Here is a 15,588-nt window from a genome sequence, read left to right on the forward strand (position 1 = left end):
GAGATGGAGACAGAGCCTCTCCTAGGGAGGGGTCCTCACTGGTGCAGGGGAGAGCTGACCCTGACCCCTAGGCAGGGGAGGGCAAGTGCCGATGTGCTTGTGAGTCCTGACACCTCTGCTTTTTTGCAGGCTCCATACTTCTGGCCATCAAACTGCTGGGAGCCCGAAAACACAGACTATGGTGAGCAGTAAAGGCACAGCCCACACTTAGTGCTACTCCGGGGAGTGTGGAAGACAAAAATGCTTGGTGCCTGGTGACCGAGTGCATGGGGAAGAGGTTCTTTACCCTGCTCAGCCCTTTGTCCTAGCGTTGACATGTAATAAACATCCTGTGCACATAATGAAGAAAGGCAGAGCCCACTGAAAGATGCAGCCATGGGAAGGAAACGGGGGAAGGAAGAAGTCTATCAGGGGTGGCCAATATGTTCATTCTATGGGGCCGTGGAAAACTAGGATCCCACGGCAACCCTGCAGGGCAGTGGCTGTGACTGTTCCTTCCCGGGAGGGGCCACCTCCCCCTGACCCTTTCTCTTCTCACAGACTTGCTAACACTTGTTAATGACTCATTGGTGTTTTTGATAGTTGGAATGTAAGGGAAAATGGAGACAGGCCAGAGAGGGGGACACAGAAGTCACCCTGGCCTAGGAAAATGAAGAGTGGGTAAAGCTGGGGAGCTAGGTAAGCAGGGAGTTACCTTTATAAGGGAAGAACCTATCAGACTCTTGCCTTCTGCTCTCTGTGGAGACTGTCTAGTATTTCTATGTGCCAGTCCTCTAAGGAAATGATACTCTCCCTCTACTTCAGATAAAGAACCCAAGGCCCAGCAGGACCACATCCTCACATTTATCACAGTTATCACACTGTGTTCCACTTGTCTGGGAGCTCCAGGAGGCTGGGGCTGGTCCACCTTGTTCTTTCTCCTACCCCCAGTGTACATCTGAAGCATAGCTCATATTAGCTGAGTATTTGCTGATGGTTCTGGTTCTTTATTAAAGGCGCTTAGTACTCAGTGAATGTGGCAGAATTTTTAAAAATAAATATTACATATCTCCAACTATAGTCTACATTTTTAAAAAATAGGTCTCTATTGATTTCAGAGAGAGGAAGGGAGAGGGGGGGAAAGAGAGAGAGAGACATCAATGATGAGAGGAGAGTCATTGATCAGCTGCTTCCCGCAGGCCCCACATTGGGGATCGAGCCTGCAACCCGGGCATGTGCCCTGACTGGGAACCGAGCCTCGACCTCCTAGATCCTAGGTCGATGCTCAACCACTGAGCCACGCCCGCCAGGCAATGCAGCAGAATTTGAACTCAGATCCAAATGGCTCCAAGGCCCATGCTCCTTTCATGGTCCCATGTGTGGCATTGTCTCGTGCTCCAAGCCTTCCAGGGAGACGGCATGATAGGGGTAAGAAGGGCACCGTGAGGAGCCTGATCGGAGTATTCAAATGTCTTACGTTGGTGAAGAACGACTGAGAAGGGTGGATAGTTTGGGAGGAGTAGGTTTATTAAAAAGCCTTCCTAGTCAAGGAGAGACATTTCGAATGGAGTTGGCAGTTTTAGGGAGCCATTGTGGATCCCCGGTAATGGAGGATGACCTGAAAAGGTTTCCTCGTCTATAAAATGAGGGTAGTAACGGAACCCACTTCCTGGGGTTATTGAGAAGATGGAGTGAGAGAGCCTTTGGAAGGCCCCTGGCACAGTGCCTGGCATTCAGTGAGCCCTGTGAGTGGCAGCTGCTGGCACGGTGACTTCCCGGCACCTGAAACAGCTCCTGACGTTCTTAAATGGGGAATGGGTAAGTAAGTGGTGCAATGAATGTCATGGTGGAAGAAGCTCTGCACTGGGCCTTAATTCTGTTCCCACCTCCACCAGCACCTAGCCTGTGAGTAAATCAATTCACCTCTCGTGGCCTTTAGTTTTCCCATCTGTCGATGAGGGGTCCACACTTGATGGTTGCCAAGGTTACTTTCAATGCTAAAATCCCATTGCTCTAAAACATAGTTAGAGAGTATAAGGAAAATAGAGAAATGCAATCTCCTCATTTAGGGGATTGTGGTTAATAATGATGTCACTAGTATAGATATTTTGGAAAAGGAGTCAGATTTTGAAGTACATTGAAATAGGATAAGGTCAGTATTTTTTTAAATGTTTAGTTACACATGTAGTACAGGAATCCATTCTGTTTATAAATTTTTTTAATGTGTTCTGTTTTTTGACTGTTTGTGTATTTTATTTTTATTTTTCAATTATAGTTTACTTTCAGTATTATTTTGTATTGGTTTCAGGTTTACAGCACAATAGCTAGCCAATCATATACTTTACAAAGTATTCCCCTGATATTTCCAGTACCCGCCTGGCACTATACATAAGTATCGCAATATTATTGACTATAATCCATATGCTGTACTTTATATCCCTGTGACTATTGTGTAACTACCAATTTGTACTTATTAATCCCTTTACCTCTTTCACCCAACCCCCTAACTCCCCTCCCCTTTGGCAACCACCAGTTCACCCTCTGCAACGTGTTCTATTTTTGTCATGGTGACACACTGAGCTCGTGATGGCAGTGGGTCATCCAAGTGAGATGCCCGTAGGGTGGGAATGGCAGGTATGAGGGCAAGAAGACAGAGCTTCTTCAATGAGAAATTAAATATCCAGGAAAATTCAACATCTGGGCTTCAAACAAGTCCCCCAGATGCCCTATTATAGGGCTGGCTGCTGTTGCCAGCAGTCGTTTGATTGGTTAGATGTTAGAGCAAGCTCTGTTGAAGGCGCCATGGTAGGGAGGTCAAGCCCAGGGAAGGTCTGTGCCCAGCAGAGAGGTCCACTCCATAGCCACATCCTAGCTCCTTAGTTCTGGTGAACAGATCCCCTAATACGTGACATTCAGGGGAAGCAGGCTGAAAACATGTCACCATGTAACTCACAGTCATCGGGAATAGTACTAGCTCTTCATTCCTTGCACAGAATACTTTATACTTCATAAACTGGCTGGCCCATTTTGACCTAGATGGGTTGTAAATTTCTCAGGATGATTCTGCCTAAATAAAGCCCCAACCTGACCTAGACTTTCCTGAGTTTCACATTTGGCCAAGAGAAAACACTGTCTGAGGCAGCATTGTCAAAACAGCCGCCACCTCCTCTGACCTGCACTGCTCCTGCATCATCGAGACCAGGCCTGCTGGGGCTGGTGACATGCCAGGCTTCCTGCTCCAGATTGTCCCCAATTCCACAAGCTGCCTAACTGGTGGTCCAAGAAACCAAAAAGAGTACCTTTTTCAGATACAGTAGAGAGCTATAGCTGCTTGGTTCATTTAAAAAGTTGGTAAATAGAGAATCATGAAAAATGATGTATACATACTTTAATGACTTCATATTAATGTAAGACATACAAAGGAATATTCATTCAGCAGCTTTTTAAGGTAGGACCAAAAAGTCACTGTGGTTATGGGTCCCAATAATTTGAGTTTTTTTCTTAAGTAAACTGTACTCAAAATAAACCATCCATTTTGGGCATCTTTAAAGTACATCAAAAATTTAAAATCACTTTTGAAGCAACCCGCATGTTTACTTCTCTGAAATTTTCGTTATTTTTTCTCACTTTTTCCGTTATCTCACCTGCACCAAATTCATCAGCAATTGTCTTAGCCTACACTCCTTTATCAAGTTGTTCCGAACCATTCCACTTCATAGAAACAACTCTCGCTCCTTTCACATTAACTGTATCAGTGTGTGTAATATTTAGTGCACTTACATTATTAAAATAACAATTGTGCCTAACATAAGCAGATTTAAGAACAAACATAACTGACTCTCATCCACAGACAACTCTGGTGTGAGCAGAAGGTTCCAGCATACCCTAGGCTGCCGTCGGTAAATTTGTTAGACAACATGGAAGAGGCTGGTTAATTCAGCAAGGAGATGCCTAGATATCTTGCTGTACTTAAGTTGTCAAACAACAGATGGGTCTTCTCTGGCCTTCCCTCCCGGTTATTCTGCTCTCATTCATGCCGTTCATCTCTGGTCTTCCCTGGACCGGTCTACTTGGCACTGGAGAAGGAGGGAGATACTGAAGGAGCCGAGGCAGGGAGAGGCAGTAATGAAGGCCAGGTCTGAGGAAGAATGTCCTGGCAACTTAGGGCCAAGAACCCTTCCTTAGCTTGGGAAGAGTGACCTAAATTTCCCTCTTTTCCCACTGCTCATTGACTCCACTGGCTGACCAGGCCCAGGTACAGGGATTCATGCTGAGTAGGACACAGCCTCTGCCCTTGGAGAGCCTTCAGCCTAGAGCGGGGCACGGCCTAGTAATCCACAATTACAGTGCACTGGAATTAGGCTCCATGGCTGAGGATGGGTAGATGTGACACCGAGCTATCTGGAACATCAAGCTGGGTCTTTATAGATTAGGAGGAGGTTGCTAGATAGACAGAGGGAAAGAAGAGAGAAGAGGGAAAGGGCTTCGATGGAGCAGACACATCCGCAGAGGAGTGGAGCTGAGAGACGTTTGGTAGCCTCATATGCCTGAGTGGGGAAGGGAAGAGCCAAGCAGACTGGGTCTTAAAGAACCAAATATGCTACTCTGAGGAGCCCGACCTTTCTTCTGAGGTCACTGGGGAGTCAATGCAAGCCACTTAGGCAGGAGGGTGACATGGTTATGTTTGAGAAATATCATCCTGATGGAGGATGTGTGGGGTAAAGGAGAGAAGAAAGATGTCAGGCTTAGAAGATGGGGTCCTTGTCTGACCCTGACTGTAGAAAGATTCCTAGAGATGGGCTGTCATGGATTCCACCTAGAAACATATTCTTCACAGCATAGCTGGGCACTTATCCAGCTGGGCTGGCTGGATGAATGGATGGATGAGTAGATGGATGGATGGACGGATGGATGGGTTCCACTACAATGGTTTTGTATGTGTTATAATTTCTCTTCTTCCCTCAGCCATCTATCTCTGTAAGAGGACAATGCAGAATAAAGCACGGCTGGAACTGGCAGACTATGAAGCAGTAAGTATGATTATCTTCAGGGTAGGTGTGGGAGGAGAGTACACACCCATCTACAACTGTGTTTGAGCTGGTGGTTTTCCCTTTTTCACTCCCCAGTCCTTTTCAGACAGTGGAAAGGAAGTCTCTTCTATTTTCCCTCTTTCGTTCTCAGCTCCTCTTACCATCACAATAAAATTGCATCTTTCTATAAAGAATTTTTATTGCTGAGTTTCTCAAAACTCAGCAATAAAAAAACAACTCAACTTAAAAATGGGCAAAGAACTTGAACAGACACTTCACCTAAGAGGACAGAAGGATGACAAATAAGCTCATGAAAAAATGTTCAACATCGTTAGCCATTAAGGAATCACAGGTTAAATCCCTGCCGAGATACCCCTGCACACATGTGAGGGTGGCTAAAATCAAAAGTAACTATGATGCCGAGCGCTGGTGATGCCGAAGCGACTGGAACTCTCGTACATCACTGGTGGGAACGTAAAATGGTACGGCCACTGTGGGAAACGGTTTATAGTGTCTCATAAATTTAAACAGACAGTTACCATATAACCAAGTCATCCCATTAGAGAAGTCAGAACTTATGTTCACACCAAAACCTCTTTCAGAAGACTGCTATCTTGCCCTGTGTGCACCCCGCACAAAGGGCTTTGACCTCGGCATGACTACATCCCTTCCCTAATGCCACCTGTAGAAAAGCCCCACACTGCAGGGGCATGTGGCCCCTCCATCCTCTGTCTCTCTTCTCTTTGTTTACCGTGTTTAGAAAAGGTCTTAAACAGAAACAAGGCAGCATCAACTCCTAATGTGTTTTATTCCATTTTCAATTCTCTTGCCATATAATGTGCTGCTTTGGTATTTGTGAAGAATTGGCATTAAAATGTTCTTTCAGGTTGAAGTTCTGCCTAGAAGTGGTTAGAAATGAAAATAAGTATTTTGTTTTCAAAACACAGTAATTTTATCATTATATATGCTCTTGGTAAAAACAAAAATTCAAACAGCAAAGAAAGGAGAGAAAATAACCTGTGATCCTGCTGCCCAAAGCTTTTTCCTGTACATACATTTTTTTCTTTACAAAAAGACTTGAACCAGGCCATAAACATTACTGTATAAGCCACTTCTTTCCTCAGTCTTATGCTGTTAAGTACGTTGGGAATCTTTTCATGTCAGTAATAATAATCTACATTATCATTTTTAGTGGCTGCCTAGTATTCCGTGCTATGACTGTGCTATAATTTACATAACTGCTCCCCGATTGACTGACATTTAGGCATTACCAGCTTTGCTTCCCATAAACAATGGAAGAATCAAAAGGACAGTTTTGTTGAGGTATTTGTACACTAAGCCTTAATAATAACTGAGTTTATGTGGCTTGATCTTCAACTGAGGCCCCTTTTATATTAATAATCCACTAATGAGAGTCATCAATTAGTGTTGGCATAAGCTTTATGAAAACACACAGCATAATGTAGGCTCCAGCCTTGCATTCCATCAGAATTAGGCGGATCATTAGGGGACCTGTCAACTGCCCTTCCTCACTGTCCTATTGTGCCACCGGGTAAGTCTACAGACTTAGAGAAAAGCCTTCCTCCCTCTTCCTCTAACAGCAACCCTGCATGCCTTTTCTTCCTTTCTATTTTGGGGTTTTCCTTCCATGAATATCACAGACACAGATACTCCTTTTCCCCCCACTAGTGAACCTAGACTTTGAAAGACAAGAATACCAAGTCCTCTGGGCTTGTCTTTCCTGTCCCCTTCTAAGATCCCTGCTGGGAGCCGAGTCTTGAGAAACCCATTCTTAGTTTTGCTCTCAGAGATGTCCAGCAAGTTGCAAAGACCCCTTTGTCCCTTCCCCAAACCCCACATGCATAGCCACAAACCATTCTCGCTATCTTCAGTAGCCTTTATGACAAGGGCTGCATGAGTCGTGTTCTTGTGAAACACAGAAGAAAGGAATTGGGTGAACCACAGGGACTTCAGACTTAACGGGTGTGTGAATGAATATTAATAGTTCTGCTCTGTAACAGCAGGCTCTGGTGCAAAGTCAAATTGGGTTCATGTCCAGTGGATTTAAGCTAGAGCCCTGCTGTTTTGTTGGGAGTAAACAAAATAGATGGCTGCCCTGTAATAAGCACAGGTATTGATGTGCAAACTTACAATGATTAATGCCTTCTTGTTCATTTTCATTTCTATTAGGAAAACTTAGCAAGACTCCAGAGGGCCTTCGCAAGGAAGTGGGAATTCATCTTTATGCAAGCAGAGGCACAAGTGAAGTAGGTGAACTTGGTAGAGACCCTTGCAAAGAGAGAAAGTCTTTGGAATTTGGAGGGGGTATGAGCGTGGGATTGCCAAAGTGAAGTTTCCTTCTACAGCCGGCCAGCTGTGGTTAGTCACTGTCATCTCTCAGGAGAACAACTAAGTCGAAATCAAGGTCATCTCTGTAACCAATGGCACTATAAAATGATTTCCAAAGTGTGTGTTCCAGCAGACAATGGGGTTCCTCCCGAATGTAAAACTCTTGTTATAAGAAGATGTACGTAGTCCCCAAAGAGATTTTCGATTCTTCTTCTGTGCTCAGAGGCTGAAAAACACCAGACTGACTTTACCTATAGACCTGGAGATACCTTCTTCATAGGAAAACGTGGTGGAGTTTTAGGGAGGTCAACAAGTGGCCACTCCCCAAACCCCCTCCCCAGAGGTTCAGAACCAATCAAAAATGAGGCACAGAAGTCAGGTACTTGGAGTCCAAAATGTCAGATTATTACTGAAAAAAGCTAGATATAGCACATGACGTAAAGTCACCCATCCTGGGCAGAGTTGCTTATCTTCAGGCCCCCCGACCAGGGCAGAGTTGACCCTGGTCAGCTTACTGCCTGCAGAGAACAGACATTCAGAAAGAACCAACTTGAGCTTTCTCAGTTTCTTCTTTCAAATTGTGACAGCTTCTCCAGTAAGCAGTCACTCTTCCTCCATGGAGGACCCGAGATGAAAGAAGGAGAAAAGTTGGAGTGTTTTCCCACATTTTCCCCTTGCAGGGAGTAGAGTGGAAATTCCCTCTTCTCTAAGGAAACAGAAATGGGCAGTGAGAGTCCCCCAGCCACAAACATGTCTGTCTACCAGACCCTTTTCATTCTGGGACATGGACTTGCTCAGGTCGGGTCCCCACTTGTCCTTTCCAGCAGTGGTCCATGGTTTAGCCAGGAGGATTAACAAAAGAGGAGGGGAGGGAAAGGCATACTGAGCTGGGAAGCGAGTCCCTTTCCTCTGGGCACCGTTTGCACTTGAGCAGAGCCCTCTGTGGGGTCTGGAGGAGACCCCTTTGCATTCTCTGGGCAGCATTGCAGCCCAAGGCCTAGGGCCGAGTCTCAGGCTGTGTGGGTGAGCGTTGATCACACATACGGCTGAAAATGGCGTGAGGTCTTTGGGCCCAGTGGCAGGCACAGTGCCATGACTCTCACCCTCCCTCTGCAGTCTCTGCCTTTCCCCCACCCATGATTCCAGCCACCTGCTGTCCACCCCAGTGCTCCCAGCAGCCCCGGAGGGAGGTGCACCCCAGGACTGGGTGCTGAGCTGCAGCAGGAGCCCAGGCCCCTGAGGAAGAAGGGAGCAGGGGAGGTGGATGAGCGGGTGAGAAGGAGGGAGAATTGAGCTGAACTGTGTTCTCAGAAGCCACTGGGAGGCAAAGAGGAGCGTTCATTGCACTTCCAGAACCACACAGCATCGTATGTTGTAAAAGGAGGGGGGATCGTCACTTTGTACATATATGGTATTTCTTGATTTTTTTTTTTTTTTATTAACTTTGTGACTGCATTGTAATTGTGGGCCATTTAAGTACACAGTAATTATCACAAAAATCACAGGGTGATTATGGCTTTATTTCAGTCTAATAAACTAAAGTACTCCCAAGAGAGCCCAGAACCAGGGGTTACCCAGCAATTAATCTGAGATACTTTTTGCTTGGAGAGGTAATATGAAGTAACACAGGCTTTTTTTTATTTTAAAGCCCCTTATCTATGTTCCTGGTCAGAACATAGAATCTGCCTTTGTCACCTGCGATTTCCCTCTCGCAGTTTGTGCCTCCCCGGGCGGCGGCCCGTGATACTTGCCTTCTGAATCTTGTCACATGCCAAGGCTGTTACTCTGCTTTAGAAAGAGAGCTGCTTTACGTGACTCGTAAAACACATACTTGCAGCATTTTGAAGACATTTCTACTGACTCTAAAGCGAACTTTCAAATTTGCAGATGAAACGCTGCAGGCCTGTGGCTGTTCCTTCCTATCGTTTGAGTGCGCAGCATCCACTCAGATGGGCGGGGGCACGCCAGTGACGACTCAGGTCTCAATAATCCAGATCGTTACCATTCGAATGGACAGTGCACTCCTGCTCTCCTTTGGCCCACCGTGCTTGTCACATGTGTGTGGGAATTTGCAGTCTAACCTAAAACCAGCTCTCTCGCCGTGTGTGGACCTCTTGAGGTTCCCTTGAGGTAGCTGTGCACCCACGTTTCGCAGCTCTGCGCAGAGCCGGGCCCACACACGTGCCAACGGTCCTGTGTGCTCTCAGCTCCTAGGAGCAGGGGAAACAGAAGACAAAAGCCTCTGATTTCCTTCCTTTCCTCTTTCAGGATTGATCGGAAAAAGGACAAGACAGAAAGGAAAATTCTGGATAGTCAAGAGCGGGCCTTTTGGGATGTCCACAGGCCAGTGGTGAGAAAGCTCTGCTGGGTTCCCTAGGTTTTCTTATTTCCTCATTTCCTTCGCTTAAAAGAAATGACCATCTTTAGCCACCAGATGTCTCCTTCTTAAGAAAACGAAGCTTTGTGAAATGGTTTTGCCTCTCATTTACATGACCTCAGTAGATTTCCCAGAGTGCATGCCAGCTCTACCTTTTATAAATTACCCATCCATGAAAATATGGAATTGGAAATGGGGAGCTGCGGGAATTCCACCTGGGACCTCTGGGCCCCGGAAGTTTGCAGTCCCCAAATGAGCAATTTCTATATTTACTGGGGTTCAACTCTAAATCTTAGAATATTCTATTTCAAATGCAGCTGATTCTTGCAATTCACGGTTACGTTCCAAAAAGCACCCACAAACACTGAATCCGTGAACGTGAACCATTGCTGACCCGCTGCATTGAACCACTGCATCAACCGATCAATGCCTAACCTTGTTCGATGTGTGCTTCTGTCTAAAGGCACCTTACTATGCAATGTTGATTCATTAACATCAAGCTCACGGCCAACAGCACTACGTCTCATGCCAGGAAGAAGCTCATCTAACACACATTTTCTCCGTAAGGCACATCGTGGCTTCTTGCTCTAAGGAACCCTGGGCAGCACTTTAGCACTATGCTTGAGGCCACTTTAAAGAGCAAAGTCACCAACAAAAAAACAAACACAGAAATGTGCAAATAGTGGCACTAAATAGACCTTGAAAAGGACACTTATTTACAGTATGAAAGTTGAAACAAGAAGGCAGAGTGTCACCTTACTCAACCTCAGCTGGGAACATGTACATTGGAAACTCAAATTTCTTGTTGCTCTGTAGATGCCCATGAATGATCATGGATGCAACACAAGTATTAACTTCGGGGTTATAAATAAGTCTTAGCAGGCAGGCAAACTCACAAATACAAAATCCATGATGTTTGTATTTCTCATCTCTTACTATTAGAACAAATCTTGCATTTCCCTTCTGAAATGGAACTAAAATGAATAAGCTATTTCAGCCTTCCTAAAAACTGATTAAGAGAGCAAAGCTAAAGAAATAATTCCCCATTCTGATACTGGAGTGTTTTTAGTCAGTTAGACATATGAAATAACAAGGGCTGTGACCAAAGCCACCTTGTCACTTCACATAATGAGCTTGCTCTTATAAACGGAACACTATACCCTCTACATATCATCCTGAGATAATATAAGCTTTTATATCTCATATGAGAGCACTAGAGAGGAACATGTTTACATCTTTGTAAAAAATTGTAAATGGCAAAATGGAGGTAATCCTGCATTATATGTAGAGGGAAAGATAGAGATTGGCTCTGATAGTGTCAGTTGGGAAGGGTGATTTTCACTCTGTAATGTATGTGATGATTTTTTTTCTCAGCCAGGCTGTGTGAACACCACAGAAATGGATATCAGAAAGTGTCGACGTTTGAAGAACCCACAAAAGGTTAAAAAGGTTCGCAAGTTTAGCTGAATTAAAAATTCTTGATGTGAATGGCCCTTTCATTTCTGCTACTGTTCAAACAATAATTTGCTATTTGTTAATTCTACCCCATTTCGTCCCTTGAAACCATTTCATTCATTTATTCTACAAATATTTGTGGAGTGGCTGATGTGTGCTTAGCACCCTTCTTGCCGCTGAAATAAGTCTTCACAAAGCCCACAGCCTGGCAGGGATGAAACAAGCCAATGGGCAGCAGTGCCAGGAGGGCTGCATTAGGGAAGCGCAGGAGGCTCAGCAGCGCCAGGAGGGGGCGCCAGACCAGGGCCTCCCAAGGGCTCCCAAAGCTAGCTCAAGTGCACCGAGGTCTCAAGGGTGAGCAGCAGTTGGCTTCCTGGAGGAGGCAGGGAGGAAAGGAAACTAAAGGAACAAGAAGTATGGAAACCCCACTGTTGAAAGTGAGCTCAGTACTTCGAAAGTCTTTTAGTATGGCTAGGTCATCCACACTCAAATCGTCATCTTGCCCAACTGGGAATGAGCCAATGATCACTTGTGTACACTATACCAAAGGGGCAGTGGCCATGGGGTACCCAAGGGTCCACACTTAGTCTGAGCCACAATCAGTACATCCCACCCTCACAGCAGCACCAGGGACCATATTGTGGGAGAACATATCTGTCCTCCATACTATTAATTTCAGAAGGTTAGAGATGTGTCCTAGATGACCAATCCTCTCATTTTCTCATATATATATATATATGACATGATATATAGATATATATGTGTGTGTGTGTGTATCTCAACTTCTTGAATCTACTTACATATTTTAGTCTTCGCTGAGCTAGTGATACCCACTCACCATATTATATTTTATAATGTTACTCTTATAATGGCGTCATTTAATCTTTAAGGGTCTCCTAATTATATTAGCATTTTATTCCAGAATTTCATGGATTCCACATCTACCCTCTCTGTGCCCTATCTGATTTCAGCTATGCATTGTATGCCCTTTGAGGTTTTGTTTCTTCCCAAAGAAAAGATTGTCTTTAATCTGTCTCTAACACAAAGAATTATGAAAAGTAGCCATAGCTGTGGGCATGTGGAGAAACTGAGGCCAGAAAACTGTTTAGTTTAAAAACAAAAAATCTGAAACCCTGCCATCTCAAGTTATACTAGATGGGTATGTCATTGGCAGACCAACAGAGTCTAGACAGGATCTTTGTGCCTAACCTTCAGCAATTGTTCTTGAACTATCTTGTGTCTCAGAATCACCTGGGGCATTTGATAAAAGTACAGATTCGTAAGCCCCACCCACAAAGATTCTGACTCAGTAGGTCCTTGGGGGCTCAGCAATGTACATCTTTACCAAGTACCCCCAGATGATTCTTTGCACATGGTCTATGGACCATGTTTCAAGAAACACTGATACACAAGGAGACAGTTTCAGCTCAATAAAAGGAAGGATTTTCTAGCAGTGGTAACCCACTAATGGGACAGGGCTGCCTCGGAGACAGAATTCCCATCACTGGGGAAATTCAAGCAGAGGCTGATCATTCATTGTTGGGATTAGGAGCATCGGACAAGTGGTTGAGCTGGCTCACCCCCAAGGTCCCCTTCAACTCTGAGGGTGCATGATTCCATTTTCTTGCTCCTTCTGTAGTCGGTGTATGGCGTGACAGACGAGTCCCAGTCGCAGAGCCCTGTGCACATACCCAGTCAGCCAATCAGGAAAACTACAAAAGAAGACATCCGGAAACAGGTGAATGAACTGACTCCTGCCCTCCCAGGAGACGTGGCCAGATGGAAACCCTTTCAGTGTTTACCTCTGATTGCTGAGTGAGCTTTGAGCTCCTGGAAACCACAGTAGAGCCCAGCTTGAACCTTTGAGTGCTAAGCTATAGCACAGCACTAGAGAATATATGACATAGGTGTATTGCGTATCCTCACGGAGGTAGGAACTTTCAAAAGGCCAATTGGTTGCTGGAGAGCTGAAGTCTGTCCAGAGCAGGTATTAGAATCTTGGTAGAAATACAGGATTTGGGTTCCTGGGGTGAAAGGGGGGGAAAATTCTAGTTTGGTCTTAACACCTCTGTTCTGTCTTTCCCTAGATAACGTTTTTGAATGCACAGATTGACAGACATTGTTTAAAAATGTCAAAAGTGGCTGAAAGGTAGGTTTTCCCTTAGTAAAATTACTAGTTTCTTTTAATTTAACAAAGGAGAAATGTTACAGGGTTATGGCTAATAAATGTGTGCCATGCTCAGAGACAGACCATAGGCATCCCTTAAACTGATGCATGGAAAAACCACAGGCCCAAGTGAGTACAACTAAGATAGCAGACCTGCATGAGTGATGTCAAGAAATGTTCTGTTGCTAAAGCTTTTTGGGGGAGGGTCCAAGCCATGGGACCTTGTCAATCAAGGTCAATGTCCTTAAAAGCTACAAAATGTGCCTTTGCCTTCAGCCCCTTGATTAATTTAAATGGAATGGCTCCCTTTTCAACTGTAAAATGCCCAGATCCACTTTATAGGGGGAAAGAGACTGTGCTAGCCGAGCAAACAGGAGGGGACTGGGCCACCGGGAGGCGTTCCGCCTCCACACACCATCAACCACTGAACTGCATCGAATCAACTGTAAAGAACATATTGGCACTCCAGCCTGGCTTCCACGGCAGCATTTGTGCTACAATCTGCACCAGGAGCTGGTTCCACTCCATTAACTTGTGGGAGATTCAATTTTATCAGCTAAATGGTCTGTGTTTGAACTCTCAGTGAAGAGGGGAGACCACCTGGGGAAACTGTATGGAATAAATCTGGTCAGGCAGCCCCAAAACTGAATGTTTTTTGGTCTATGTGCTATCGTCAAAGTGATGACCTATATCGGAAGGATCAAGGGCTTAAGCTGGGTCCTAGTATTCATTGGATATCAGAGTAAAAGGGTCTTTAAGCCCAGCTCACACAGGAGGCTGGATGTGTGTTCAACCTATAAGCCTTTCTCTGCTGGTCCCTTCCTTCTAGATAAATAACAGATTGAGGCTAAGAGTACCTTACTCCCAAACCCAACACCTGAATTAGCGCTCTGCCTTCAGGTAGCCAAGGACTTGGCCATGTGTCTGATGGCATCTCGTATCTCTCCCAGAGTTTCTCAGTAGTGTCACTATTGATGTCCTGAGCCAAAGACTTCTTTGTTGCAGGAGGCTGTCCTGTGCATTATAGGATACTTAGCAGCATCCCTGACCTCTGTCTACTAGATGCCAAAACCCCACCTCACATTTATGACAACCAAGCATGTCTGCAGATGTTGCCAAATGTCCCCTGGGAGGGTAGAATCGGCCCCATTGAGAATCACTGAGCAAATGCTTCGGAAGGTGGCCACAGCCGGAGCTCATCTTACACCAAGACACAGATTGTGCTGGACTCGCAGTTTCCCCTGACCCTACAGGCTGAAAAGCCTCCGCACCCCACTATCATACTGTGGAGCTTGGAAGTACCCAGCTCTAAAATGCTTTTTAAATCTTGCTGTGGTTGCCTTTGTCCCAGAAAAGTACTGGCGAGTGACACAGCCGGGATGACCTCGACTCCTTTGGTGTGAGGAACTGGAGCTTCTTTCTCTGTGAACAAGAGACAGGAGTGGCTGTCCTGGCAGACTGCGAGGGTTGGTGCCAGCAATGCCTGGCCTTCACAGGGCACTTTGGAGTTTGCAACCCCAGGAGAGTGTGTGGGAGCATCTTTCCTGGGGGCCAGTTGCTCAGGTCCAGGGGTTTGGAGCATGATGACCCAGATGGGGGAAGAGTAAAGATGGGATCCCCAAACCCTAGCTCTGGAGATTGGGGTTCAGTGGTTTCAGGTAGATCTAAGGAATTATTTTTAAATCCTCACCTGAGGATATTTTTTCCATTGCTTTTCAGAGAGAGTGGAAGGGAGAGAGAGAGAGAGAGAGAGAGAGAGAGAGAGAGAGACATCGATGTGAGAGAGACACATCAATTGGTTGCCTCCTGCATGTGCCCCAACCAGGCCAGGGATCAAGCCTGCAACCGAGGTATGTACGTGCCCTTGGCTGGAATTGAACCTGGGACCCTTCAGTCCTCAGGCCAACACTGTAACCACTGAGCCAAACCAACTAAGGCAGGAACGTGCATTTTGAACCAGCGGACTGACCGGGTCTCTGAGGATTCGGTGAAGCCATTGTCCACACTTAGACTGACCTGAGAGCTCCCTCAGAAGGGACGCCAGCTTTGCCCTATCCTGGGGCCGTGAGGAAAGAGCCTGAACAGGTCTGCATGAGGGAGGCCCACGCTTGCCGGCTGGTGTGCTGATAAGAGAAGAGAGACAGCCGAGGAGGGGGAGGGAGCCTGGCAGGGCCCATTGTTTGTTTGTTTTCTGGCTGTCTCGAGAGGGGCCCCACCTGGCGCCATCTCAT

General features: G+C 45.7%; 1 protein-coding gene across 5 annotated transcripts in view; it reads left to right on the top strand.

Moving 5' to 3' along the window:
• Nucleotides 1-15,588, top strand: part of RGS6 (regulator of G protein signaling 6) — a 392,085-nt gene that overhangs the window by 313,776 nt on the left and 62,721 nt on the right. For all 5 annotated transcript variants that reach the window (XM_081117675.1, XM_081117677.1, XM_081117674.1 and 2 more), the window contains exons 6-12: nucleotides 130-181; nucleotides 4,945-5,009; nucleotides 7,200-7,276; nucleotides 9,627-9,708; nucleotides 11,110-11,184; nucleotides 12,830-12,928; nucleotides 13,278-13,339. In XM_081117675.1, coding sequence (XP_080973801.1) covers nucleotides 130-181; nucleotides 4,945-5,009; nucleotides 7,200-7,276; nucleotides 9,627-9,708; nucleotides 11,110-11,184; nucleotides 12,830-12,928; nucleotides 13,278-13,339 — 512 coding nt within the window. The remainder of the gene's footprint in view (nucleotides 1-129; nucleotides 182-4,944; nucleotides 5,010-7,199; nucleotides 7,277-9,626; nucleotides 9,709-11,109; nucleotides 11,185-12,829; nucleotides 12,929-13,277; nucleotides 13,340-15,588) is intronic.

This window comes from Miniopterus schreibersii (genome assembly GCF_964146895.1).
Source record: "Miniopterus schreibersii genome assembly, chromosome: 1".
Classification (NCBI taxonomy): Eukaryota; Metazoa; Chordata; class Mammalia; order Chiroptera; family Miniopteridae; genus Miniopterus; species Miniopterus schreibersii.